The sequence below is a fragment of the Colius striatus genome, chromosome 13 (genome assembly GCF_028858725.1).
Source record: "Colius striatus isolate bColStr4 chromosome 13, bColStr4.1.hap1, whole genome shotgun sequence".
NCBI classification, from domain to species: domain Eukaryota; kingdom Metazoa; phylum Chordata; class Aves; order Coliiformes; family Coliidae; genus Colius; species Colius striatus.
Window position 1 is genome coordinate 12,929,392 of NC_084771.1, and position 23,908 is coordinate 12,953,299.

A 23,908-nucleotide genomic window follows, 5' to 3' on the forward strand; every position below is an offset into this window, starting at 1 on the left:
CGAGCTGGTTGTGCTGTGCACTTCATTCTGGGCTGCAGTGCATGTGCAGAGTTGTGGATGTGCCTCCCGCAAACTCGTGCTGTACTTGCACGGAGTCGCACGGGTGCTTTGGAAAGGTTTGGGGTTGGGCCCCCCTGTGCTGCTGTAGCCAGAGGACACCTCACAGCTGCTGTGGCACCAGGTAAGGATGGGGCAGCCCCAGGGCTCCTTTTGATCCCAGCCCTGAGGAGGAGCCCTCAGGACACAGAGGGATGTGGGAGCCCTCTCACTTCCTTGTGTGCTCAGCGTCGTGGAGTGGAGGCACTGAAAGGTCCGTACCTCCTTCACCTCTGCTGTCACCTCAGCACTCCCTGCCCAGGTCACACTTTAATGTGATTTTAATCCTTACAAATGTTCAGATTTTAAAAACATGCTTTTACTTCTGTGTCCCTTCCCTTAAGGGTGTTGTGGAGAAGACCAAGGGGAGCGATGATGGGGAATTGCTCCTGAATTTGTTTCTCATGGCTCTACCCTGTTGACACAGAGTCTGTGCGACTCTGAATGCTTCTGAGTAGGCAAGGTCAGTGAATTCTTTGGGAGATTGGACCTTGTTCTGTTTGTGATAGGACTGGAACAAGTCTCTGAACTGTGGTGCCTCTTCTGTTCCTGTGCAGTGTTGGGTGTATACCTTCCTCACAGGACAGTGTGGGGCACAGCTTATGGCCTGTGTATGATGCATATGTATGAGCACAGTCCATTCCAGCATGTTCTTTTTGTTTTACTGCATATGGCGTTTCTGCTCCTATAAGTACAAGACTCTGACTCCTAGACATCTGGATTGCTGGTTTCCAGAGAACAGTTGTCCCCTTCCCTTCCATGTGTTAGTTATTGATGAACTGTGTAACTCAATCAGCAGTATTCTGTTGCTGGCAGGTCACTCGTGGTTCCTCTGTGAATATTTTGATCCGTCTTTCCATCTTCTCGCCTGTCTGCTTTTGCCAGACGTCCCACTGGGAGGGGAGAAGAACTGCAGTAGTGTTATCAGTGTGTTCTGAATGGCAGAACAGAGACATGCACTTGTTGGGCAGGTGAGTCCTTTGGCAGTGTAACTGTTCTCAGCACCCCGTAGCAGCGGCAGCACCTGGCATTCAGAGCACTATCTGTAGCTCAGTAGGAGAGCGTGAGAGGTTCCTCATTCCTCATGTAGCAACTGTTAAGGGTCTGATTTTTCTGTCATGCTGTTTTATGACAACACTGGAATGAAATTCCTTTCCTGTTTGCAGTTTTAGTGGTATGGATGTTGGTTTGCCTGATTCCATCTTGTTTCAATAAATGAGGTAACGCTTCACACAGAGATGAGGTAAATACACTGAAACCTGTCTTCGTGCTTCTCCAGACTGAAGTTCTTTGTGTACTGAGTATATTTTGCTGCTTTTTATATCAGCAGACACACTTCTGCCTAAAAAGGTGCTGAATGTTGTGCATCTGAATGTCAAGATGAGGCTTATCTAGATGAACCCCAGATACTTCAGCCCAAATGCCTTGAGCGGCTGTTTAGCCACTAATGCAGCTGTGCCTCCTCCCCCATGATGATCCTTGCTTCTGTAAGGGCTATAAGCAGTCACAGTTTCCAGCTATGGCTGTTTTTCTGTCACTGTCAGTACACCAAACTCATCCATGTCCTCCCTCTGCCCTCCTTCCCTACTGGAACACAATTGTTTAAGTAGCTGTGCTTACCTCTTTGGGGTGAGTAAGGCCAAGCAGGGTCTGTGGGGAAGGACTCACTCAAGGGTTTCAATTGTTCCTTGACGTGTGAGCAGCTGGTGACTGGGATTGTTCCTTTGTTTTAGCCAGTCCCAAGAAAGCTTATTTACGCAATGAACTGAGCTTGAAGATGTTCATTTCTGTCACTTTGTTCATCTGCTATTGTTGACCCTTGTGCAGGATGTGCTGAGGCACAGTGTGCAGGCTGTGCCCCAGTGCTTTCTAGCCAGTGGAAAAATCCAAAAATAGTTCCCAAGTCCTTGTTTCTCCTTCTCAGTGCCAGAACTGGCAACTCCTGCAGGGTTCGGCAGCATGGCTGGACGCTGATCCCCCTTGGTATGACTCTGTGCTGGGACATGCTCAAGGTGGAGCTGACCTGGCCCAGCTCCTGTGTCTCCACGTGCTCACGGGAGCTGACAGTGCTTGTTGGTTTGGTCGATGTGAAGGTGCAGCCCTTCAGGGGACATTCCCCAAGGGCTGTGGTTGCAGTGTGGGTAGGAAATGCTGCTGCTTGTTTTTTCCCTCTCTACCACATTGTGCATGTAGACTGCCATGCTTAATGTTGTATTGAGGGGAGGTCCTGCCCTTTCCAAAGTGCAGAGCACTTGGAAAGGGAAGAAACGAGTCTAACCAGGTAGGTTATCCCCTTTTTTTTTTTAATAGAACATATGCCAGCTTGTGGGGTCCCTGTAGCTCACAGCTTCTGCACAGGGCAGCCAGGAGCCTGTAAACCTTAGTGTACTCTCTTGATCTAATGAATTTCTTTGGGAAACCAACCAAGAATGTGGGTGTTTTCAGCAGCATTCAGGGATCGTGGCGAGTCTCAGCAACTCAATGGGGTGGTGAGGGCTGCCTGGGATGGAGGAGGGACAGGGGAAGGGGGCTGAGGGGACAGGTGTGACAGAGCAGTAGGAACCCAAAACTTGGATGCAAACAACTGATTTTTATTGTCCAGCTTCTAAAACAAGAGATGGCCACGCACAGGCTGCACAGTACCCATAAGCCCTGTTCTTTTTACGTTTTAACCTATTTTCTGTCTTTGCCCCAGCTTCCTTCTTTCTGAAGTCTGTTCTAGCAGGTTGCAGTAGTTTCACAGCCATGGATTTACCTGGCTCTCCCTCTCCTTAGAGTCATGTCCTACAGAGTCTTACAGGGTTCTTACAGACAAGCAACAAGATCCTTCCCTACAGCTGCATCGTCATTCTGCATTTTTCTGAGTAGATTCCATGTAGGTTTAGGGTAATTGTAAGTTTTTGTAATAGAATTAGTTCCAAGAGCTGTCTTTATACCTTTTTCCTTCAGGGGAGCAATGGATAAACAGGGGATCCCTCCTATCACCCCATGGATAGCCAGCAGTCCCATCTCCTGCTCCTTCTTTCTAGTTAGAAAGAGCCTGGTAAAAATAACATTGCACTCATGTAGCAAACAGGAAAGTTTTGAAGCACCATGATTACAGCAGACTTCTGAATGCCAGGGTGGGCTTCAGCTGCCTGATTCTTTCCTGCTGAGGTCTCTCCCCATGCTGCTTAACTGCCTCCTACACACCTTGCTCCCCCAGGTTCAAGCAGGGCCCTGAAGTGCTGGGGCTACAGACCTGCTGCCAGGAAATGACAGCAAATGGACCTAAGAAAAACAGCCATACAATGTCATTCATTAACCTACTTCCCCGAGCTCACAGGTGGATGTTGCTAAGGGATTTACAAGCCCCACTGGGATGTCTCTTGGGGAAGGACAGGCTATAAAGTGGCTGGAGAAGAGCTATTTGCTCCCTCTGTGGCTCCAAGCATCATGAGGAGCACCTGATACCAGCAGCCTTGTCCTGAAGCAGCCTCCCCTGAAGGTCCTGCTCCTCTCCAAATGGGCCTCAAATACCCTTTCACCCAGTGTGCTTCCCTGCAGCTGTGGAAAATAGACATTTAAACTCTTCCAGGAGATCTCTTTTCTTTTTCTCGCTCCCTGAAGACTCCAGTGGCTGAGCCCCAAGTGTGGCCAGCAGCTTCAGTAGGATGTAAAGCATTTGCGGGGCTTTAGGAGAGCCCTGGCCCCTCTGACTGGAGCAGGAGCATGGTGGTGGTGTGAGGCCAACGTTGAGTACTTCTGCACTCTCTCCCCTGTTGTCCATGAACACATCCTCTATAGCTAAGAGCACTCACAAAACACAAGCCCATCAACATTTTGCAAGCAGCCCTGGGAGCAGGAGCTCCTGTGGCCCTCAGGCCCGTGCAGCTCCCTCCAGCTGGCGCCAGGCACCTGACTAGGTGAAGTACCTGGAGGCCCCCCTGCACGTCCTCCCTTCAGCAGCCAAGGACACCTCCTCCTCCTCCTCCTCCTCGAGCTGGAGGCTGCCGGAGGACAGGCGCAGGCGTGCCATGGGCGCCCGCAGCACGCGGCCGTACAGCGAGCAGTGCTCGGCCGTCAGCAGCTCGGAGTCGGAGTCGCTGGACTCGGTGCTGCTGCCCACGTAGCGCTCGGCCCCGCGCCGCAGCCCCGGCCCGTGCCAGAGGGCGCCCGCTCTGCGGCTGCTCAGCGTGGGGCACGGGCCCAGCGGCCGGAACTCCGAGCTGTAGGGGAAGCGGATGGTTTTCATGTCCGACTGGCTCCAGGACCGCTTGGGGGGCTGCTCCTGAAGGCCGTAGTCGAAGGAGCGAGTCAGGAACCTCTTGTCCCCTGCTGTGACCACACTTGTGCTCGCAGCCTCGTGATGGAAGTCCCTGGCCCGCGTCCCGCTCGGGCTCCGCCTGAGGGGTTGTGCAGCCGCGGGGCTGCATTGGCTGGCCACGTCCTTGCCAGGTGCCAGCGTGTGGCACGGGGGCTGCGGGGGCCTGTCCAGGCAGAAGAAGTGCTGCGGGGCCGGGCTGGCCATGGGCAGGGGGCACGGCACGTCCGTGTACACCAGCGTCCGGCCGCTCACCTCCCGTATGTTGCCCACCGAGGTGCTTTTGTTGTTGCCGGCGAACTGGTGGTGGGGCCGAAAGGAGGTCAGGGGGTTCCTGGCACTGAAGAGGTCTGCGGGCTCCCACGCTCGCTCCAGCTGCAGCTCGGCATAGAGCAGGGGGAAGGCGGATGAGCTCCTGGAGTGGGGCAGGAAGGCAGGGGCTGCCTCGGGCCTGGAGGGCTCCAGCTCTGCGACAAATGTCACCTCCACGGCGGAGCTGCGGCGCCGGCTGTCCAGTGTGGGCTCGGAGCCGTGCACCCCATTGGCATGGAAAGAGCCATAGGCCAGGCGCAGCTCCTCCACCTGGGCAGGGGCAGAGGATGAGTGAGAGCCCAGAGCCAAGAGCAGTGGGGCAAAACAAGGCAAGAAGGGCCAGCAGTGAGCCCTCAGAGCCAGAGTGGGGAGGGTCTAGCTTGGGCTCCAGCTGAGCTCTGCTAGCCTCAGTGCCGATGCTGAGGGGAAATACCTGCTTGGAGACGTCTGTCAGGAGGTCTGGAGAGGAGCGGCACTGCCTCTCATCATAGCGGGACCTGTAGTGCTTCCTGCAAGGCCAAGAGCATGAGAGGGCGCACAATGTCCCCCCAACCTGCCCCCCACCCCAGCCCAAGCACTGTCCCCTCCATGTCCCCCAGTACCTCTCGAAGGGCAGGCTCTTCATCTTTGCCTTTCTCCCGTGCTCCAGCAGCTGCCTCTGTGTCCTCCCGCTGCAGCAAGGAGGGAGAGGTGTGAGCAGCACCATCAGCCCCAAGCCTGGACATCCCTGCATCTCAGGGGAGGTGAAGGGATATGGCTGGCAAGACCCCCAGGATCTCTCCAACAAAAGCAGCTGTTGGGCATCATCCCCTTGCATCCAGCCAGGTCTCATATAAAACAGAGGCTCCAGCCACCCCCACACTCTGGCCACATGTTCAGTTCTCCCCCCAGGACTTTACCTGTAGCGGAAACTGGAGCCCTTGCTGCACAGAAGGGCTTTGGGTTTTGACTTGGGCTCTTCAGACAGCCTGAAGAAGGCATGGTACTCCACACACGTCTTCCAGAAAGCCTTGCAGGCGTCCCGGCTTGCCATGGTGAACTCCAGCGTGTCCTTGCACAGCGCCTGCACCACCGAGACAAGCGAGTCAGTGTCAGGGGCACAGGGACAGGCTCTGCCATCCTGACCCCCCACAAAGGAGCACACTCGGCTGCCAGTGGCTCTGGCCTCCAGGGATACCGGGAGTGGCAGATCTCTGCTCAAGGTGGGGAGGGAAAATCCCCCATGAGCAGTAGAAATGGGGTTTTATTAAAAAATGAGTGTCTCTGTGTGACAGATCCTCTGTCCACAACTGCCTGCCCCTGTGGAGTGGTACTTACTGAGATGTTTGCGTGGAGCTTGATGAGAAAATGCTTCCTCTTGAAACTCAGTTTGCGAATTTTGGACCAGTTGAAAGTGTTGATCTTTGTGTTGCCCTGCAAGGACACACATAGTGGTTACAGCAGGATGGGGCAAGGGACAAGTGCAGATGGGTCAAGAGCTGAGCTTGCAGGACATTGCATGAGCTCCCACTGCTGCTGAGGTCTGGGATGGGGTGCCAGGATCGGGTAATTGACCATCAGTCAAAGTGGGAATTGGGGTTAGCTCGTTCTACTCAAGTTATCTGTAAAACTCCAGGATGTCGAGACCAACCTCACAGTGGTCCAGGGAGTCTCACCTCAAATATTGCAAGATAATGCAGAATCAGCACCCCGAAAGTAGTGAGACCCTCCTGTCCTTTGCTGGAAAGCTGAGCAGAGCTCAGCTCACTCCCATGCCTTTAGACACAGCTCGAGCAGACTGCAAACCCACCTAACCCCTCAGCATCATTACCCACCAATTTGATGCAGCTGCACAACTGGTGCCACAGCAGGACCACATAAAACTGCATTACTCCATGCTGTGACCCCGAGACCCTCTCAGCTTTCTGGGTGAGCCCAGATTTAATGGGCTCACAGATGCTCTAATCATGTGTGAGGGGTGTTTATGGCTCAATAAATAACCTGGTCTGGCAGCACTAATTACAAGCAGCAGCCCCACGGTTAGGATCTCTTTTTTCCTGCTCTGGTGAGATGTTCCCAGGTTGAGATTATCCGGTGTGGGAGGCAAAGGCTGCGGGGATGCCTGTATTTACCCAGCTGCCACGCCGTGATTACAGCAAGGGCAGAGCCAGGAGGCGGCTGGAAGATTACACAGCGCACACGTGTGACGCAGCCCTCGGCTCTCACACGCGGCTGCACTCGCCATGAGGAGAGCCCGCAGAGGCGGTGGGCTGAGCGGCACCCCCTCTGAGCCCCAGGCCTGCTGGCATCCCGGGGAGGGTTTGGAGGATTGCAGGGGAAAGGCTGACCCGCAGGACCAGCACGCCCATGTGTGTCACGGCCAGGTTGATGTGCGTGCCCTCGCCGTCGCTGGCTGGGTGCGGGCGGATCCCGTACATCTCCAGCTTCCTGGCCACGTCCAGCAGCTGAGCGTCCGACTCGGCCGGCGTCTTCCCACTGCGCACACAGGAGGTGACAAAGGGAGAGGGCGGCTGCCGAAACGGGCTGGCGATAACGCCATTTTGGCCATGCCCACGCTGGCATTGAGCCCACCCTGCGTGGGCAGCTGTGGTGCAGAGCAGCCCCTTACCCGTGCCGCCGGTGGTAGTGCATGATCTTGTTGTCCAGGTACTCCTGGTTGGGCAGGTACCTGTGGCTCGCCAGGTGCTGCTGGTCCGTGTCCTCGTGGAAGTCGCCCAGCTCGGCTGCGAGGGACGTGGATGGAGAGAGCGCGGGTCAGGCTGGGGCAGTGACTGCAGGGGCGAGCCCTGGCTGCACAGCCAAAGCCTCCAGGGAAGGGGCAGCGTCCCCTGGGCACTCGCCTGCCCTTACACTGCAGCAGGTGGGAGACGAGCAGCGCCGCGCTCTTGTCGCTGCAGGGCAGCCGCCCCAGCGCCAGGTCCTTCTTGATCTGGAGGGTGAAGAGGTACCTGTGGAGAGGGACAGGAGTGTGCCCTGGCGAGAGCCGGGCTCAGCAGAGCGCTGGGCTGAGCTGGGAGGGCTCTGCTGTGAGGGCCTGGCTGTCCCCAAGCCTCTCCCTGCACTCGCCCAGCTTTCAGCCGAAGGGATTCAGGTCCCTGGGGTCACAGGAGGAGCACACAGCCCCTGCAGAAGGCTGTAACTGGGCACCGCCACGACCGGTAAGTCCCTGCCACTGAAATGCTCGTTAGTAGGTTTCAGAGTTAACATTCCTTTATGGTTTAGAGGGCATTTGCATGAGGGCCAATGTTCTGCAGAAGCATTGTTTCAGGTTTATTCTTAGTTCCTGTTCACAGTGCTTTCTCTAAAACACAAGGGCTAACAACGTCATTTTTCAAAATGAAACTAAAGTGTTTCTTTCAGGGCACAGCTTGAGGCAGGAACTGAACTGAGCAAAGCCAGACTCGCTGCCCAGCTGCGAAAGCTTTGGCAGCAAACACACTGCAGCTTCCCAAGACGGCCGATCCTTCGAGCGGCTTTTGTTTAAAAACAGAGGATCGAGAGCAGATACTGTTGGTTTTTGTTTTGGGAAGCACGGAGCTCTTTGAGTAGTCAGGATAATCACAGACAGGGTGGATGAAGGTAAGGAGCTACATACATGACTCGCAACTGCAAAAACACGGGATGATGCGGTAGGAAAGTAACGGAACAGAAGTGCGGTACCTGGTCAGCTCTTCTCTCAGGTGGCCGGGGTCCACTGGGAAAAATTTCACCATAAATTTGAAAAGAACCTCCTTAGGATCTTAAAACACAACACCTTCATAAGTTTTCTTTTACATGTCTAGTGAAAACATTTACAACTCTCTTCACACATGCCGTGTCCTTACAGGATAAATTACACTGGACCTTTGCAAATCAGGGCTAGAAGCCTTGAACAACAGGGACTCTGGTCTGCCCCCCTCCCCTAAACCAGCCTGCCCAGGGCCCAGAGGGAGCAAAGAGACACCAAAGTAATGCTAAAGAAAAATTGCCCCAGCAACTCCTTAAGTTGCAAAGGCCCCTGCTGGGAAGGGGGTTTCCATGGAGCAGTGCCAGGCTGTGTCTGGAGAGTGACCAGAGCCTGGGTGTAATTGGTGTCACAGCAGGGCTCTATGTTAGACTCAGCCCTCTGAGCGCACAGGGTGCAGTCACTGCTCCATGGGAGGCTGCTTGGGCAGAAGGGGTGTTTTGTGGATGAGTGAGAGCAAGCAGGCAGGCCCAAGGCAAAGAGCATGGAGGGAGGAGGGAAATTTTTAGGCACTGACTATGCCAGGACACCAAGGGATGGCCCAGGTGCTCCTGGAGGGACGGGCCAGAAGACTCCCAACACAGGCACACATACAGCTGCCAAGCTCAAGCACAGATGAGCAGCTCAAGTCTGAAATGCTGCAGATCCTAGATTGCAATGGCATCTCCACAGGACTTTAATGGACAGTGGAGGCTTTGCAAACAACCCTGAAATGAGCTCAGGTAAGTGCTGCAACCCAGAGTGCCCGCCCCAAGCACTAACACCACACAGATGTGTCTGTGCTACTCTGACACTGGTGGTGATTTGAAGAGTTTTATTCCTGAAATACTTACTTTTGACTTGCTTTGTTATGGGTTTTAGTGCTTCCAACCAGACCTGAAATAGGGCAAAGAAGAACTGGGTGAATAAACAGCACTGAGGAATAAAGGCAGCAATGTGTTGGAAGGCAGGACAACACTGGCCAGCTGGGCTGCTGTGATGAGCCATCCACTGGGCAGCCCTGCACTGGTAAACCCCATGGGCTCTGCTAAGCAGCTTGTGGCTCCCCTCCTAACTCCCATTTCCAAGGAGGTTTTGGCATCAGGGCAAACCTTCCCATTGAAGTTTTCCATCTGGCACTGAAGAGAGGTGCCAGTAAGCGCCCAGCATGTGGGTGGCTGCTGCGAGGGTGTGGGACAGCATCACAGGGCCCCATACCACGACCCTCACTCACTTGGTTCCCAGCCTGGCTCTGAAACTCCAGCCCGAAGTATTCCTTCTCTGCAAGGTTGAGGTGGCTGCAGGTGAGGTTGAACAGCGCTTTTCCACAGGATTTTTGCTGGCAAACAAACACAGCACAGAAGCAGCGGGTTAGGCAGTGCTGACAGCAGCCATGACAGCGTGTCAGTGAGATGGGGGAGAAGGTTTGGGTCCCTGCTTTTGCCCTGAGAGGATCTGTGGCATTTTCCTGAATCCTCATTTCCAAAATCTTCCTCAATATATGCTGCTGGTTTTGGCATGAGGGATGGGATGACTTTAGGAAGTCAGATTCCTTCTCATCATTTCTCTCTTTTACTAAGGAATGGAAGGCAGAAGGGAAATGAAGAGGAAAGAAACCACCTTTTGCAACCATCACCATCCAGGCAGCTCCATCCCTGGCAAACCAGTGAGTGACTCCCAGGACAAGCATCTCCCTGACCCAGGGATGGCCATGGCAAACGTGCTCAGTTAAGAGCAAACGGGAGCACCCCCAAACCTGTGCAGCAGCACGTGGGCCAGGAACAAGCTGCTATTCAGGCTAATGACAATTAACAGCAACAGGATCCTGAGGAAATCCTGTGCCCTGGGGCCCTGGGTCATCCCTGCACCTCAGCAACATGAATTAAGTGGCACCAGGTGCTGATAAGGGAGTCCAGGCTGTAGTTACTCCCAGTAAACAAAAACACTTAGAAGGTGTCTTGCCTGACTTGTTGCCGTGCTGTGTGACACGGATGGGGAACAACCCAGGAGACCTTGCTCCAGAAAGCACCAGAAATGTCCCAATCCAGCAAAATCCCTGCCACTCCTTTATCAACTCACAAAAAGCAGACCAAAAATCGGTGTGGGTTAGTGCAGAAGCCAGCTGGAGCAGAGAGACAGAGTCAGAGCTGCTGAACGCCGGCTTTTGGGGTGACGGAGGTGAGGGCAGCCTGTGGCTCCTCATGGCATCAGCAGCTCCTGGCACGGACTGGAGAGACCCAGGGTGCTGCCAGTGATGCACACTAATAACCACCTTTCAGGGCTTCTCCTGGGATGAAATTGCTGGCTCTGTGCTGAAAGGCTGCTGAAAAGTGATAGCATAATGATAGCGTCTGCTGCGCAGCACTCCTGGTTCTCCTCAAAATCACTGCATCACAAGGGTAATTAAAACAATTATAAATGTTTCTTTCCAAGCTAGAATTTTCTAGCATGAAAGGCTTTGGACTTTGTCAGGCAGCCAAGAGAGACAAGCATTTCTTACCAGGTTATTACCCACCACACGTCTGCTGCTGGGAGCCACCTGCACTCCTCCGAGCCCAGAGCTGCTCAGGGCTGGGGAGACTGTGGCTCCATCCCCAGGAAAACCTGTGACACAGCCCCGTGGTGCAGGAGAGGCTTTAAAAGCAGAGCCCTCCTCTTACAGAGTGCTTCTTCCAAGTGCCTCATCCTGGGTTTGGGGGATACCAAGGCCCTGACCCACAGGGTTGTGATCAGGACAGCAGAGGGGATATGCTGGAGGAGCACAGCGTGAGGAAGAAGTGTGACTTTTTGGGCTGGGCACCCCATAGCTGACCCTAAACAGTTCAGCACCCACAGGCAGGAGTCTGTGCTCTCCACATTGGAAGCTGCTGGGAAAGTAAGCAGGGTTAGAATGCAAGGGACACATCCAGAGGCAGACACAGCAACATGGGTGACACATAGGGACGTGCAAACTTGTCCCCAAAGGACACTCTGGCACCACTTGCAGTCCAAAAGCAAAGCCACATGTCTGCAGGTTCCCCATAGCAAGGGCTACTGCACACAGGTCTGTGGTTTACAGGGGAGCAGCAGGGTCTGGGATGTGGTGTGATCTTTCCCCACCACCTTGGGAGCTGTCCTCTGGTTGGGGTCTTCTGCATGGCTGCAGGTGGCATGCAATGCCATTCACCAAAAGCCACCAGCCTGGACACTCCCTGTGCCATCAACCAGCTCTGCACACCTCCTGCCAATGGATTCCCACCACTGTTCATCATAAGGGACATAAAACCATGGGGCATTTGTCCTTCACTCAGCCTCAGCAATTGCTTTTTCTAAGCTTGTTCAGTTTGCCTTTTCTTTCTCTTTTGATTGTTTTCTTTTCCACTGAATCTTGCCCTGTAGCAAATTCCACTAGCAGAGATGCCCAGGCTTTGTCTGGCCAGGCTGCAGGGTGGTTCACCCTTTTCTGTGCTGCCTGGAAGGGCTTCAGGGCTGCCCAAGCTCAAGGCTGCTTTGTTTAAACCCTTTCCAGAGAGCACGTGGCAGGTCACATACACAGGTGTCTAGAGGGAGGAAGGCAGAAGAGAAGGCAGTTTTGCAATATCTCCTTTCAGTGCAAGAAACCCATTAAGGGTATGATTGTCTCTGTGCCTGGGCACTGGCACAGGAGATCCCAGTGCCCTCCCAGTGCAAGATGCAAAGCTCCATGGCACGTCTGGCAGCAGCCCAGCAGGGTCTCACCCGTGCCATGGCTCAGCCCTGGGGTGCTCAGTGGGGAAGGCACGATGGGGATACTGGGAGATGTGCCAGGCCCTTGACTTCCCCTGCCTGGTGGGCTCAGACCTGGCTGTGGGTGCCATCCTGGGAACCCCCTGCAGGGCCCAAGCCAAAGGAAAGGCAGGAGCTCAGTGGCTGGGCTGGAAAGGAGACTTTGCTGCACGTGCAGGCAGCTGTGACACCCCGTGAGGCAGTCACAGTGTGCATGGGCAGTCAGGCCCACCCTGTGTACTCTCTTTTGTCTGTTTCCCTCCCATTACACTGAAGTACCACACATTCAAAAGAGCTTTCCAAAGTCATGAAGGGTTTAGGAGGAGTTGCTTGAAATATCTCCTCAAAACTTAGCCCAGAGCAGTCCTTTTATAATGGAGAGGCCACTAATTCAATGACTCATTTATCGTACCCATACAGCATCAAATGCATGAAATGCCTACAAGGGGTTTCCAATAAGGCTCCATGCTAAAAAAAGAAATGACCAGGAGTTCCTCTAATGGAAGCTATTTGCTGCAATAACATGTTGTGCAGAGCTATAGTGCTGTAAGTGTTTGGGGCAAATTAGAAAGCAAAGATGGAAGGAAAAAAAAAAGGCAGCAATATTGTACAAGCAGCATCTTCCCAATCCCCTCTCACCTGATCAAATCAATATGGGGAAAAAACCATTTCTGAATGGCTGCTCTCATCTTTTAAACCTTTTAAAAAAGGGTACATCTAAATCAAACAACTTCCATGCTGTGCCAAGTGATGGAATTGCTTTACAGTCCTCTTCTATGCAAAATTGCTACTGCAAAGAAACGGAGCAGTACGTCTGAGACTGAGCAAAAAAACCCCAGAGGACAGGACTGTCTGGACAATGGAACCTGAAACAGTTTGTACAAAACACTCTGGTCCCAGGGCAGATGCAGGTAAGTGCTAGAACAGATTATCAAATCCTAACCAACAACAAATGCTCCATCACACTTGTGAAAAGGTGTTTCTAACACCTAATTAAAATATCCCATCATTTCAGTTGTGTACATACATACATCTATGTCTAACACCATAGATATCAATACTTAGCATTTAAAATTCATTTCAGCAGCCAGTACTCAGAAGCAGCATTTATCAAACGTGAGTAATTAATGACAGTGTGTTGTGGGACACTCTCATGCAGAAAATAAGGGGTTTTTTCAGCTATTCTCAAAAGCACCCAGTTCTCTTTTCCAGCTGAATGCCCAGGAAGAGGCACAGGCAGATGTTTCTCTACCAGGGGTAATTTGGTTAAATAACCCATTTTTATTCTGTTCTCAGGTTTTTCTGGCAGCCAGACAATGAGAAATTAACTCAACATTTGTCAAGAACATCACTTAGCAGCTGATTTCCAAAAGATGACACCACATAAGGAATTCCTCCCTCCTTATAAATAAAGCCAGTAAGAGGGGAGAGCAGGAGTGTGCTGGTGATGAAAGACACTGAGCAATCAGCACTACAACCTCTAGATTTGGCTTTGAGGTCCTTTTGCTCTGTTTCTTTGTTGGCTTTTTGTTTTAAAGCTGAAAAATCAGAAGCTATCACAGACCATGCAACCCTCCAGAACAGCAACGACTGCCATAATTAACACCAAACCCCCCCAGTAAGAACATGGCACCGACTTACATCAACTACAAAGATCTTCTGAGAGTCATCCAGAAACTGGACCTTGAGGTGCAGCATCCTCCAGGCTGTGGCTGAGCGTGTGGCAGGCGCTGGAGCCCTGGCGATGTGCGCAGTGCGTTGGGAACGGAGCCCTGACTCCTCTTGCACACATAATTTCCCTCTCAGCTGGATGGAGGAGGCTGCAGTCACAGATGTGTAACAGAGGCTGGGGCAAGGAAACAGAATGCTTAAAAACAAGTCTTTAAAACAAAGGATAATACTGGTTTAAATATCACCACTGCATTAAAGGACACTTTCTGGGGCTATTAAGAGAGGGAAGAGCTGTGCAGCTGCTCTGCAGGAGTGACACTACCACGGCTGAGGGAGACACCGAGTTCTTAGGGCTGGTGATGAGCAATGTGGGGGCAGAGTGAGCCCACGCTTCACGCTGCAAAGGGGTCAGGGGAGAGCTAAGCAGCTTCTCCTGCCAGTCACCCAGCGTCACCTTTGCTCTGCCCTGGTTGAGGGGCACTAAAGGACTGGGGCTGGTGGCTGTGCTCATGCCATGCTGGGGCAGCTACGGGCCTGTCTGCTGGGCAGACGTGTGTGGGCCAGGCAGACGGGCTGATGTCCTTCACCAGAGACTGGTAAACGTTTTCCAGCTGCGATTGAAACCAGGAGGGAGTCCTTCCCAGCGAGGCAGAGGAGGACTTGCTGCTAGTTCCTGGCTGGGACCCTAGTTTAGTAGCTTAGTGATGCCTTTGAGACAACCTAGTTCGTGTTTCACACGTGAAAAGCTCACATTCCTGCACACTACCTCATCCTCCAAGCACCAGGGCCAACTGTCCACCCTCAGTATCAGCCCAGGCTGCCCAGTGCAGACTCTCCACATCATTCTGGGTGCTTGGGGGCTTGCACTCCCCCCACATCTCTGCTCCAGCTACTGTGGAGGGAGTGCAGCCACGAGGAACTGCCTAAGTTCCCTTGGCCACTCTCATCTGCCAGAGTCTTCTCTCACTGAGCATTCAGATGAATGCAGGAGCGCCTGTTTGCAGAAATAAATGCACTGAGCAGTGCCAAAAGGCAAGAACTGGACTGACATAGGGGATTGTTATTGCTGCTGCTGTTGGGAAAAGTCACAACCACACACAGTCCTGTGGGACCCAGAGCAACAGAAACTCATCTCAACAAACCAAAAAAGCCAAGTTAAGTGCTGAGGGGATTTTGCTCATTGCTTCTTTCCCTGTTTCCACTGAAACATCCAGTGTAAGTCACTCCAGGCTATTTGCTGTGGTTCCTCTTACCCTTCCCAAACACTCCTGGGAATGCCAGGACAGAGCTTGTCAGGGCACACACACACACACACTGCTCAGCATCTGGGGTGCAGAGGAGGAAGACATAGAGCTTTCTAGCTACAGAAAAACTTGTTAGTCTTCTACTAACCGGACTAAAAAGTGCATAAAAAGTGAAGCAAATCTGCTTTTCCATGTGAATCGGCCCCAGAGAGCAGCTGAGCTCAGCTCGTTTCCAGGGCTGCCTTTGGCCCCAGGTCTGAGCTCTTTGTGTCACAGGAAAAGGGCAGAGTCACATTCAAACCATCTGAGGACTGAGTGCACTTTCCCTCTGCAGTTTTACATGTTTGTGCCATCAGATGCTGCTGGGCACCGAGGAGAGGGAGAGGACAGGGAGAGGAGGGGAGAGGAGAGGCACTCCAGGGGCAGCTCACAGGTCACAGGCACTGGGAGTATGGCAGGAGCACAGCTGGCAGGAAGGATGTACTGAGTGTGATGAAGGAGACTCCAAACCCCAGAAACAGCCAAGCCTCCCTGTCACAGACTTCCCTGGTGTGCCAGAGGCACTGACCCTGTGCTCCCTGGATACTATTAGAAGCTGAGCACCAGCCAGTCGGGTTGTGGTTGGAAGAAATGGGTGTATTTCACTGCCATGAGGTGAAGGAAGGGGACTGTGATGGGCTTATCAGGACTGCCAGACACCCTATAGAGCCACTGATGCAATGTGGAGCCAGCAGAGACAAACAAGGTAAGTGGTGACTTTTAGGGGGCATGAGAATGAAGGACAGGCAGAAGAGATGTGGCACAGGCAAGGCTCACCTGGGACAAGGAGACTGTTGGTGAGAACAGAGGAGATCCCTTGTCTCAGCAGATGAGAGATCTATTCTACCCACACCCACCTCTTTCTTCTGGAGCTGACTTTGAGGATAGCCAGAGCAGCACATGTGGGGAGCACCAGCACCCCAGGAGTAATCCTGGCCCCTGATGTGAGTCAGTGCCAACTTCCAGCTGGGCACATACAATCCTCCTCACCTGCAGGGTAGGGAATAACATGAAAATGGTGCAGGAAGGCACAGAGAAGGTGAAGGGTGAGCACAGCCATAGGGACAGGCAGGGAGGGACCCCAGCAGCAGCACTGGAGAAGGGGCTGACAGCAGCAGGGAGCAAGTACTGCCCCAGGGCTGTTTGCTCAGCCAGTTTGGCCCTTGATTTTGCATACTCTGGACTCTGCTGCCACCAACCTGCATTGCACCATCTCTCCCCGGGTCCACCAAGTGCTTCCAACCCCTGACTACTCTGGATGGTGTTGCAATGATTCAGGGTTCTCGTCAGCCTCTCAAACACCCTGGTGTTTGCTAGGATGGACTGAGCAGTGCAAGAAACAAGAAGTCTCCTTCCTCTCAAACCCCATTGTCCTTTTTCACACTGGTCTAAAGACCAGGTTTGCTCCTTTGTTCCTGTGCTGGCCCTGGAGCAGATCCAGCCTGTGGGACATGAGGGAGAGATGCCTCACTGTGGCTTTGCTCTGCAGAGCTTCCCAGAGCTATGAAACACCAGCACTAGGCACTGAGTTCAGCTGCCATCCTCCAAAAGGGCTCACCCCCAACCTCCCCAGGCCCTTCCTGGGTCACTCCCAAGACGAGCAGGCTCTGAGGGAGCAAACTTGCAGAGATGGGACATAACATGTACAGAGCCACAGCTCTGTACCATGAGCTTTGGAATGCTTACCTTCAAATTTGGTTTAGAGGAAAGGAAAAGAAAGAGGATAGACAAAGACATGGACTAGATATTTGCCAGGGGATTTTAAACACCATCATCCAAAAAGCAAGCACCTGCACCCAAGCTTGTTGCTGAGGAGAAGCTCAGACCCTGTTTGCCACACTTGAAACACTTGCTATTGGCAGCTCCAGAGACAGAGAGTCACTCAGGTGGACTTTGGTCTGCAGTGGCCTTTCACACATTTGCAGTAGACCTCATCTTCCTCAGCTGAAGCTGCTGGGAGAACATCCACATTCACTCTCCCCAGACACAACCCTCCCAGCTGCAGGGAGGATGGTTCCTTCTGAGCAGCTCCAGGCACACCACAGGAATATCATCAGCCAGTTGATAAATCCAAGGCACAGCATCAATACTGCAAAACAGGGACAGTATTTTCCAGAACAGGGTACTTGCAACATTCCTGCTGCCACACCAAAAGGAATGGTTTCACTCTCAGCTGAGGTCCTGGCGCTGGCAGAGGGGTTGGACTGGATGATCTTTTGAGGTCCCTTCCAGCCTTTGAGATTCTGTGATTCAACACCAAAGCCTGAAAGAGCTGAGTTTGTCTGGCTTAAAAAGAGAAGAAAGAGGGAACAACAATAGTCTTCTGACACGTGCAGGCCCATTGCAGGAGGATGGATTGGCTGTGTTCCCAAGCTATGGGGAGAACAAAGAAATTGCTGGAAATTGCAGGGAAGCTCTGAGTGAGGTCCTAGGAAAGACCCTTAAACTGTGAGGCAAGAGAAATACTGGAGCAGGTTGGAAAATCCAGGGACAAAAAAGCCAGATGTCTATTCAGGATGGTCCAGGCACTCCTGGTCCTGCTGTCAAGCTTTTAACAATGACTTCACAAGTTCTTGAGCATACCTCAGTAGTTGGAGTCCACACACCATGTCCTGCCCTGCTAAAAACTTCTGCCCTAGAACTGTTCTGTTTATTGAATATAATAAACAATGGTACATTTGCATTGCCATCAAATATTTCTTGACAAACATCAGCTAAATAGTCTGACATCACTGTGACAAAACCTATTACTCATGAGTAATTGCTGGGAGAATGGCAATTACTGCACTTTTGTGTTGAGGTGAGCTTTGCCCATTAGCTTTCAAGGACAAGACAAGGCTACTCTGAGCAGCACTTTGTTTCAATGTCAGAAGGTGACATTATTCAGCAGCATTTTCCTCTCCAGTTTGCCCCAGTCCTACCCAAGAACATCCTGCCATAGTGCCTCCTCAGCTCACTAAGCTTCCCACCAAGAGCTGTACCCACAGCAGTGCAACATCACAAACGTTGTCCACAGGAGGCTGCTCCACAGACACCCAGCATTAATAACAGCTTCAGAATGAGAGGGGCAGGAGGGGAGAGCTGCTGGGAGTGACAGGAGGCATGAGGTGTGTGAGAGCAGAGCCTGACCTTGACATGGTGAGAAGCATGATGCCATTTCAACAATAATGAAAGAAATAAGCTTAGCTGAGTCTAAGTGCTAAGCCAAATTAAGAGACTCACTCTGCTTTGTTAATATCAAATCTTGTGATTACACTTTTATTTCAGCTTTGGCAGATGAGGTGAATACCTCTTTTTAACCTACTTGTAACAAGAGAGTAGGAAATAACATAGACTCATAGAATGGTTTAGGTTAGAAAGGACCTTAAACATCACCTACTTCCACCCCACCTGCCATGGGCAAGGACACCTTCCATTACACCAGGTTACTTCAAGTCCCATCCAACGTGCCCTTGAACACTTGCAGGAATGGTGCAGCCACAGCCTCTCTGAGCAGCCTGTGCCAGGGCCTCACCATCCTCCCAGGGATGAACTTCTTCCTAATATCTAACCTAAATCTCTCCTTTTTCAGTTTGAAGTCATCACCCCTTGTCCTATCACTACACACCCTTGTAAAAAGCCCCTCTCTGGCTTTCTCCCTAGTCTTTAGGTACTGGGAGGCTGCTACAAAGTCTCCTCTGAGCCTTCTCCAAGGTGGACAACCCCAGTTCTCTCAACCTGTGTCCACAGAGTAAGTTTTCCAGCCCTCTGACCATCTTCATGGTCTCCTCTGGACTCACTCCAACAGCTCCATGTCCTTCCTGTGCAGGAGGCCCCAAAGCTGAACACAGCACTACAGGGAGATTCTCGTGAGAGTGGAGTAGAGAGGAGAATCCCCTCCCTGGACCTGCTGGCCACGCTGCCTTCTACGCAGCCAAGGATATAGCTGGCTTTTTGGTCTGCAAGATGGCTCATATCCAGGTTTTCATCCACCAACATCTCCAAAGCCCTTCTCTGCAGGGCTGCCCTCAATCAGCCAGACTGGGTTTGTGTTTGGGATTGCCCTGACTCACCTGCAGGACCTTGCCCTTGGCCTTGAACGTCACAAGGTTCACACAGGCCCACCGTCCAGCCTCTCCAGCTCACCTTGGTGATGCCCCAAAGACTCCAAACACAAGCGCAATTCCAGATGCCCGATGCACAAATCGACTCTCAGCGCAAACCTTTCTTTGAAGTCGTTTAAGATACACTCACACCGTGCTCGCTAAGCCCTGAAATACAGATTCATTCCCACCTCTCGTCAGAGCTCTGTTTGATTCCCAGGGCAGGGGCACGGCTCCGCCCTGTGACTGTGGCCAGGACAAGCCCATCTTTGCTTCCCATCTCCCTCTCGTGGTGGTTGAGCCCAACGACAGATGCCGGAGACGGTGCAGCGTGCAGGGACGAGCGATTGCATGCAGCAGCGACACAATCCGCCGTGCAGCCCTGCATGCTGTGGCCTTTCCTTTTCAGATTTTCTATGCTGTATACAAAGCTATCCGAAGGAAGCAGCTTTAAGCAAAGCTGTAAGCAAATGCAAATGACTGCATGAGCTATACAAGAAACTAAATAATAGCCTGACTCTGGTATTATCCAGAGCACATTATCTCATTTTTAGTATGCCACTTGTGCTCTGTTGTTGGCACAGTTATATAAAAAGCATTCTGTGATGTTTTATTCAAACAAATCACTTTGAAGACAGGAGAAAGCAACTGATACAGAAAAAGAAAGCCTCGTGAATGTGTTGAGTCCAAGGAGTACTGATACCCCATAGTCTCAGGCACCTCTTCTCATTCAACCATTTCTAGCTAGGGAGATGCACCTCATTGCATCTTTGTAGAGGTACAAAGCACAGGGATTTGTTTCAAGCATGAACTGTTCCTGGTTCACTTGCACATCCCCACACCAACAAGTTAAAGGTCTCACGAGCTTACCTGTAGTCCAGCAGTCCTGCCATGAAGTCTCTGAATATAAAATCCTTCTAACCTATTAAAAAATACATCTTCATCTCTGAGATTAGACATAGGGCATTTGGCAAGTCTGCTAATTACAGGAACAATGAGTGGAAACCAGTGCCAGGGTGGGTAACATGACTGTGGTTACAGACACAGAGCTGTAAAGGACTTACACACCCCACTTGGGTGAAGAGACCAAACTTGGGAGAAAAAACCAAACCCCAGCTCGCTACAACCTCCTGTCAGGTAGTTGTGGAGAGCAATTGCATCTCCCCTCAGCCTTCTGTTCTCCCAACTAAACACCCCCAGCTCCTTCAGCTGCTCCTCATCAGACTTGTGCTCCAGACCCTTTCCCAGCTCACATTGCCTGGCTCTGGACACGCTCCAGCACCTCAATATCCTTCTTGTAGTGAGGAGCCCAAAACTAACACAGCACTCGAGGTGCAGCCTCACCAGTGCTGAGGACAGGGGGACAATCACTGCCCTGGTCCTGCTGGCCACACTATTTCTGATAGAAGCCAGGATGCCACTGGCCTTCTTGGCCCCCTGGGCAGGCTTCTGGCTCATGTTCAGCTGCTATAAAGCAACACCCTCCGGTCTTTTCCCTCCAGGCAGCTTTCCAGCCACTCTTCCCAAGCCTATAGCATCTCCACCACCTCCACACAACTGCAGATGCTCCAGCACTTCAGCCCTGCTCTATGAGCAGCTTTCTCTCTCTTCCAATATAAATAAGCTTTGTTGAAAATTCAGTTTACTTCTTCTTGTTTTCCCACAGCAGCCATGCTGTGGCTGATTACACGATCAGTATTCATTTGCTTTTAAAAACAAGGGTTTAAGGTCTGTTACAGCAGCAGGCTGAATCCCAAGCTGATGATTAATCATCCTATCTGCCAGGTCCCAAAAAGACAAGTGGCCCTTAAGGAATGCCACAAACAGCAAATGTATTTTCTCTTTTCTGGGCTGGCCAGATAATTTAAATCTAATGTCAATGACATACAACTGGATGAAGTAGTCAGCCTAGAGGCAGGAAAAAGAAAGGAACAACAACAAAAAATTACTTGAAGGGCCAGACATTTCCCAGGAAGCCAACTGTGTGTGGTTTACTGAGTCTCAGGCATTTACCAATTACACCTTTTAGCTGAAGCACAAGCAGTCTGAGTCTGAACCAGCTACATTATGGTATCACAAAGGTAAGACACTTTCTGTCCTTTGGTTTTTAGGCTCGACTCTGTTTTTTTATTTACAAGAAAAAAAGACAGATTTCAAAAGTATTTTGCAGCACTGGTTCATCTGATTCCAACTCAGCCCAAGCACCTCCCTGCCTTTAACACAACCTTCCACACGATGCCCCCTGGAGGGAAGTGCTGCCCTTACCATTTTTCTCCCAAGGCAGGAGCTGAGATCACAGAGTGAGCAGCTGTCCTGGTGTAGCTGGGATAGAGTTACTTCTTAGTAGCTGGTATTTCGGATTTAGTGTGAGGATAATGTTGATAACACAGGGATGTTTTAGCTGTTTGCACTAAGGACTTTCCAGCTTCTCACTTCACACCACAGGGGGTAGCTGGGGGGACATAAGGAGTGGGAGGGGACACAGCCAGGACTGCTGATCCCCACTGATCCCAGGGATATCCCAGACCAGAGCATGTCTGCTCAGCATATAAAGAGGGGGAAAACTGTCCAGAGGCTGCTGCTCTGGAACTGGCAGGGCATCAGTCATCAGTGGTGAGCACCTGCACTGTGCATCACTTGTTTTGCACATTCTAATTCTTATTACATTTTCCATTCCTTTTCTGTCCTATTATGTTGTTTTAAATTCACTCCACGAATTTTACCCTTCCCCTTTCCTTCTCTCCCCATCCCACTGGGGGTGTGAGCGAGTGGCTCCGTGGTGCTCAGCTGCCTGTGATGTGAAGCCATGACACCAGCAGCATCTCAAGTCCCAGATCCCACGCAAGCCCAATCACTGGGAATACGTTTTGGAGGAAGGAAGTCACTGAAAGCTGTCCCTGCACACTCAGACGGGACCAGCAGAGCACCAAGCAGCACAGACACACCACGAGCCAGCCAGCCAGCAAAGCCTGCCTGGGAGTGAGTGTTCCTGCAACATGAGACTCTTCCCCACCAGTTATTGCAGTTGTTGCATTTACTGCTCCAGATTTTTTGGAGGGACTTGAAAACCTCAGCTTTGTAAAAGCAACAGAGGCAACGGGTTCCATACTAAACACCTCTCACGGAGAACGACGGATTTCATCCCCTGTAGTGCTGCGATCGACCTGCAGCATCGCTGCCTCCCAGGCACCACAAGCTCAATGCTGCCCTCAGCAGAGCCCGCACACTACTGCGGGCAGGACGCGACCTTTGCACTGAACGTTATTGCTGATCCACAGCCGAAAGCGCGCCTTCGCTGCTCCTCGCAGCTGTATAAAAGAGATAAAAGCGGCTACTTAAAAGCCACCAAAGCCACATTATCTGTCTGAGTGCAGAGCACAGGGCCGCCTCATCTTTCGACGGCACTTGCCCGTGGCTATCACACCTCTCCACACGCTTCCTCCAGCTGCGAGTACACAGGCAGCTCACCAGACCCAAGGCACAACGAGCAAACCCAGCTCCCAGCACCACTTCTCAGCAGACAGAACTCCAACAGCTCTACATCCATTGTTTGGTAGCCCATATCTCTTTTTAATTAACACTAGACAGTTGCACCTACTTTTGAGCTGTAATTACAGCCCTGCCTCTCAGGGCAGATCAGAGCTCGCTGCTGCCCGTGCCCAGGGAGGGACCTGTGCTGCTTCGTCCTGCCTGCCCCTCTGCAGGGCTCCTGTGGCCCATGGCTAGTGGCCAGGCTGTAGGCCCCAGCCCTGCCCTCACCAGCAACTCACTGAATGCTGCCCAGCGAGGTGGGAGAGACCCCATGAGTCCCCATCCCTGGAGCTATTACAAAGCCGTGAAGCTGAGGTGCCGAGGGCCATGGGCTAGCAGAGGGCTTGGCAGTGTGAGGGGAGGAGTTGGACTCCATGAGTTTAAAGAGCTTTTCCAACCAAAATGATTCTCTGAGGAGGCTTCTGGCACGTGCTATGGTTACTTCCTGGTCTCCAAAGAGGCTGCAAGGACCTACCTGCCCTCTGACTGCACACAGGATGGGGGGAACACAGACTTTCATAGCAGGAACTGCTCAACCAAAGAAAAAGCTGCCTACAAAACCCTACCCATACAACTCCCCAAAACTTCTACCCTGATCTAAAGCAACATGCCCCAGTCACACCTATTTTGCAAAGGACACTGCTCAGCTGCTTGCACAGTAGCTCTCTCTCAGTGCCAAGACTTTTGAAACATAATGGCTTTAAATATCTCACACGCTTCCTTAAAACCCTTGACCCAGGCTACGTTACTGTCACTGAAACAAACCCGTGGTGTCAAGTCAGAGGGAGTTACAGGTTGTATCACATTCCTTTCCCAGCTTCCCAGGGGACCAGGAAGCTGCTTCCTGGCACCAAGTGCCATAAGGAATATTATTGCTCAATTACAACTCTTAAACCACATAAGAGACCAGAACCAGTGATTACTTGTTGCAGGCCCTCATGTGTCAGCTACCGGGCTCCCGGTCACTACTCAGAAGAGGGTGTGCTTCACCCCCAGCCTCTGGGTGAGGTTAAGGGAAGCACACATCTCTTCCCAGATCATTCAGAAGGGCTGTCTGCCCTTCATCACTTCTCAAGGTGGAAACTACTTGTCCATCAGAGCAAAGGAAGCGGGAGCAGGAAAATGAAACAGCAGAGAAACCTACCTACAAGATAAAGCTGGGGCTGTTCTGGCAGGAGGAAGG

The 23,908-nt window shown here is 51.9% G+C and overlaps 1 protein-coding gene across 9 annotated transcripts; it reads right to left on the reverse strand.

The window, feature by feature from the left end:
• Positions 1-2,666: 2,666 nt before the first annotated feature.
• Positions 2,667-17,327, reverse strand: FRMD7 (FERM domain containing 7). Of its 9 annotated transcripts, none has more exons than XM_062006870.1 (15): positions 16,903-17,327; positions 16,312-16,554; positions 15,970-16,102; positions 13,800-14,004; positions 9,649-9,753; positions 9,269-9,311; positions 8,372-8,450; positions 7,562-7,684; positions 7,320-7,434; positions 7,039-7,221; positions 6,029-6,124; positions 5,611-5,774; positions 5,314-5,382; positions 5,145-5,220; positions 2,667-4,981 (listed from the first exon to the last, which is right to left on the reverse strand). In XM_062006870.1, exons 4-15 carry the CDS (start codon positions 13,854-13,856, stop codon positions 3,998-4,000), a joined length of 2,094 nt encoding a protein of 697 aa, XP_061862854.1. In that variant the 5' UTR covers positions 13,857-14,004; positions 15,970-16,102; positions 16,312-16,554; positions 16,903-17,327; the 3' UTR covers positions 2,667-3,997. The 9 variants fall into 9 exon arrangements, with proteins under 9 accessions (XP_061862854.1, XP_061862860.1, XP_061862855.1 ...); XM_062006876.1 differs by having other exon boundaries at positions 2,667-4,565; positions 4,655-4,981; positions 15,970-16,554; XM_062006871.1 differs by lacking the exon at positions 16,312-16,554.
• Between the last annotated feature and the right edge of the window lie 6,581 nt (positions 17,328-23,908).

Excerpts from the sequence above, each read along its gene's own strand:
- FRMD7 (XM_062006871.1), bottom strand. The coding sequence starts at position 13,856 with ATGCTGCACCTCAAGGTCCAGTTTCTGGATGACTCTCAGAAGATCTTT. Across the intron at positions 9,754-13,799 it reads AGAAGATCTTTGTAGTTGAT|CAAAAATCCTGTGGAAAAGC; the intron begins GTAAGTCGGTGC and ends TTTGTTTGCCAG. Across the intron at positions 5,775-6,028 it reads AGCTCCACGCAAACATCTCA|GCGCTGTGCAAGGACACGCT; the intron begins GTAAGTACCACT and ends TCGGTGGTGCAG.